The 3,710-nt window shown below is 49.8% G+C and overlaps 1 protein-coding gene across 6 annotated transcripts in view; it reads left to right on the forward strand.

The window, feature by feature from the left end:
• LOC113216502 (transcription factor collier-like) overlaps nucleotides 1-2,389 on the forward strand; it is a 67,717-nt gene extending 65,328 nt beyond the window's left edge. For 2 of the 6 annotated variants that reach the window (XM_052267632.1, XM_052267634.1), the window contains exons 12-14: nucleotides 567-765; nucleotides 879-1,145; nucleotides 1,557-2,389. In XM_052267632.1, coding sequence (XP_052123592.1) covers nucleotides 567-765; nucleotides 879-1,145; nucleotides 1,557-1,618 — 528 coding nt within the window. In that variant the 3' untranslated portion in view covers nucleotides 1,619-2,389. The remainder of the gene's footprint in view (nucleotides 1-566; nucleotides 766-878; nucleotides 1,146-1,556) is intronic. The other 4 variants (XM_052267633.1, XM_052267636.1, XM_052267635.1 and 1 more) reach the window with 3 other exon arrangements.
• The last annotated feature ends 1,321 nt before the right edge of the window (nucleotides 2,390-3,710 follow it).

Raw genomic sequence — 3,710 nt, forward strand, 5'->3', positions numbered from 1 at the left:
CGGGGCAGCCTGTTGAAGGGAGGAGGAGGGGGGGAGGCGGAACGTAATCTCACTCTCAACTTAAGTCTCAATTTAGTCGCGGCTGGCGAACTACAACGGCCCGGGCGACACTGCAGCAGAGTAGGGGGGAAAGGGGAGGAGGCACCCGGATATGAGGCGAGGCTGAAAGTGAGGGGCTGGAGGTGGGGGATGGAGGTTCGAGGCCGGGGCCCAAGGGCCATCGGGGGCGAGGGTGGCAGGGTCACGGGGAGCGGCGGCGCCGACGCGGGACGTCCCGGGTGTGCGGTGTTCGATCACCTCGACCAGCTGACCTGGGAGTGGGAATGTGACTGTCGGGAGGGGGTGTCTCGTGCCGCGCTGTGCTGAACTTGCCACCCTATAGAGCTACATTCAGATTATTTGACCAAAAAAAATAAAATTGAACAGCGTACTCATAGAGAAAATAAAAAGAATAGTGTAATGATGAAAATGTTCACATTTTCAACAATTGTTCAAAGTCGTTTTATTTCCGAGCTCAGTCTTGTTCTCCGTCATGATTTAAAGGTTGACATCTGTTTGTGTTGCAGGAGATCATCCTGAAGCGGGCCGCCGACCTGGCCGAGGCGCTCTACAGCATGCCGAGGAACAACCTGTCGCTGTCGGCGCCGCCTCGCTCCCCGAGCAGCATGCCCTCCAGCAACGGCATGGCGTCCGGCTTCAACTCGTACTCGGGCCAGCTCGCCGTCAGCGTCCAGGACACCAGCGGACACGGTCAGTGGAACGAAGGTGCGCGTCGGCACGCGGGGCGCGGGGTGCGGGGCGAGGGTGGTCGGGGACTCCCCGTCGGGGAGCCGGAGGAGTAGAGCTTCACTAATGACTGCGACGTTTGGCTTGTGTAGACGATTACGGAGGGGGCGGCCGCGGGCAGGGCTCGAGCGCGGCCTCCACGCCGCACTCCACGACGGGCGGCACGGGGGCCGTGGGGGCGGCGGGGGCCACCGCGGCGGCGGCCTCGACGTACGCGGCGGCTCCGGGGGCGGGCGCGGCGGCCGGCGCCGCCATGGGCACCGCCATGGCGGCCGTCACCCCCGGCTACGCCAGCGCGTCCACGCCCCAGCTCACCAACCTGGGCTGTCCCTCCACCGGGCTGTTCGGCGCGTCCACCAGTAAGTGCGGCCCCCGGCCCGGGCGGGCCCTGAGGCGGGCCCCGCCCCCTCCAAGCGGAGAGCCTAGAGTAGAGCCCTCGTACGGCGTCTAATGTTGACATGTCTTCGACGTCTTTGAGGGTCAAACGCTTTTCACTGGGATTGGGCCATTATCAGGGTCTTGAGTAAAGGGCCCTTATCGGACCTCATATAGCACTGATATCCATAATCCACGAACTCTTGCAAAAAGGGTTAGATTCCGCTAATGAACTTTTGTTAGGCTCATTACTCAGTTCTTTACGTTTGCGATTAGCAATGCCGGGAGTGCTAAAAGTGCTACTTTCCCCGCCCTTGGCCCCACCTTTGCCTGTGTGTCTAGCCAAACCTTTTGCAGTGTTTGCCATTCTAATCCTGTGATTCACTCTTTTGCAGAAATGGGCAGCTTCTTCTCGTCGTCATTCTCCTCCATGAACCCCTTCACTCTGCAGACATAAGCTGGCTACACCGGGATTCACCTGCCCTATGAAGGTTAATACATCTCTGACGTTTGTTTTATTAGAGGAAATTCTATCAAAGTTTTGGACTAAAATAAAGTCATGTGGTTAAAAATTAAAAAAAAGAAATTGCTGTACAGTCTGTGAATATGCACACATGGGGAAATATGTGTATAGAATTCTCTGTGCGTGAGTAGTCATGGTACCTGTATGAACTAAGTGGTATCCAATTGTGTGATTAAGGAAATGTTTAGTGCAGTTTTATACGCAAATTATTATTCCTTGCTAGTGATGTATATTACCTTGTTACATCCATGGGTGAACAGGTATACAATTAGGTGATGTGAACGTGATGTATTGTTATTGTTATTGTTGAGTTTTTTGAGAAATATTTCTCAACTTCTTTATTGAGTACAAATATTTGTTTTAGTTAAAGTTATTATTTATTTACTTATTTCAAGAAGACACGTGAACTTAGAGAAAGATTTGTGTTACTCATTTCTTAATGAATGGTCAAAAAGCAATGGTGCAAACTTTTCAAGAAACTCTGTGAAAAATATTTCCTTTTTATTGTACTTATGATCATATCAATCAATTCCAGAAACATTCTAATGTAAAAACTATGTATTGTATTCCTCTGCTGTTTTACTGCTATTCTCTTTTTGTGATGAAACCACAAATCATCCTTTAAGATCCCTACACATATCTGTGACATCATAAATTTATTATGTTATGACATCTTTTTTTGTAAATAACTATATACATAAATATAAATTTTATTACAAAAGCAATTCATTTCATTTTGACAAATTGAACCTAATTCACAACTCCACAACGGCTGAGAAAAATAGTCTATAACAGCTTTTAGAATTTCTGCGAAGTTGTAATCACTTTTTAAAGTGAGTGAACATGGTTTCGAAAATCGGCTTTGAAGTAACAGAAGTTAAGTTAAAGTTGCCACAAAGTTAAGAAGTTAAAAGAAAAAAGATACATACACGTGCGAAGAAGGTTACGTCATAGCTTGCAGTCCGACAGCCAGGACATCGCTCGCTAACACTGTAGCTCCACCCGACTGTCGACAAAGTCCGCGCGGCGTTTTAAAGGCTTTTGCCTACAACAAACCAACTGAGTCACAAAGAAAAAACTAGTTGGCAGCCGAGCAGGGTACGTAACGAGTTAACCGACAGAAACTGGTGGCTCGGGGTTCAATACCCGGCCGGCGCGAATCTTCTTTGCTTTTCATCGCTCAGTAAAAAGGGTGGGTTAGCGGCCGATCGCGCTAAGGCGTCGACTGCAACAAGTGGCCAAAGGACCGACACCGGGTCGCAGCGCGTTTTTAATTTGTCGTTTCTAGTCTGTGGTATCCTAACTCACGCGTGGACACTCCCAAACTGTTAGCCCAGAGTTCTACTCCCAGCCAAGTCAAAAGATTTATTTTCTTCTCTTTTTTTCTCCCGTAACGAAGGACCAGGAAGTCACAAGCCAGAGATCCCCTGGCAGCCGAGCTCGCTAGGGCGTAGTGACGTGAGCAGACGTTCCAGTGTTTTACTCCTAGTCGGCGCGTTTTTTCCCCCGCCGCTTCATGTCTCCTAAAAGGCAGGACCGCGTTCCCGGCTACAACTGTAAATATCCTCGTCTGGCTAAGTTGGTAGAGCGCTTGCCCGGGACATAGATGATCTCTGGTTCAAATACCGTCCGGGCCCGGGTTGTTTTTTCCGCTTTGTAAGCATTGGCTTAGCTGCTGCCAGACAGAGCGTAGAAAGGCTCGGCTCTTGGAGAATGCTAACACACAGTGGCCTTGTGGCTCAGTTGGTGTAGTAGCGAGTAGCGGCACTGATGGTCGCGGGTTCGAACCCCGCCCGCGCGGATCATTTTTCCCACTCTCCATTCGACATCGGTCGTCTCAAGTCTAAAAAAACACGTCGCTAGCAGAGTGGAAAAAAGAGTTTCGCGGACGGGATTCGATCCCGAGACCAACGGTATCCGAAGCCCGCCCGCACCCAGAAAACGATATTCTTGATTTTAGAGTAACATACTAATGTTTAGTATGTTGACAGTGTATAATACGAACCAAGTATGTCATTCTAATCTT

Source organism: Frankliniella occidentalis, unplaced genomic scaffold (assembly GCF_000697945.3).
Source record: "Frankliniella occidentalis isolate FOCC.00 unplaced genomic scaffold, Focc_3.1 Scaffold56, whole genome shotgun sequence".
NCBI lineage: Eukaryota > Metazoa > Arthropoda > Insecta > Thysanoptera > Thripidae > Frankliniella > Frankliniella occidentalis.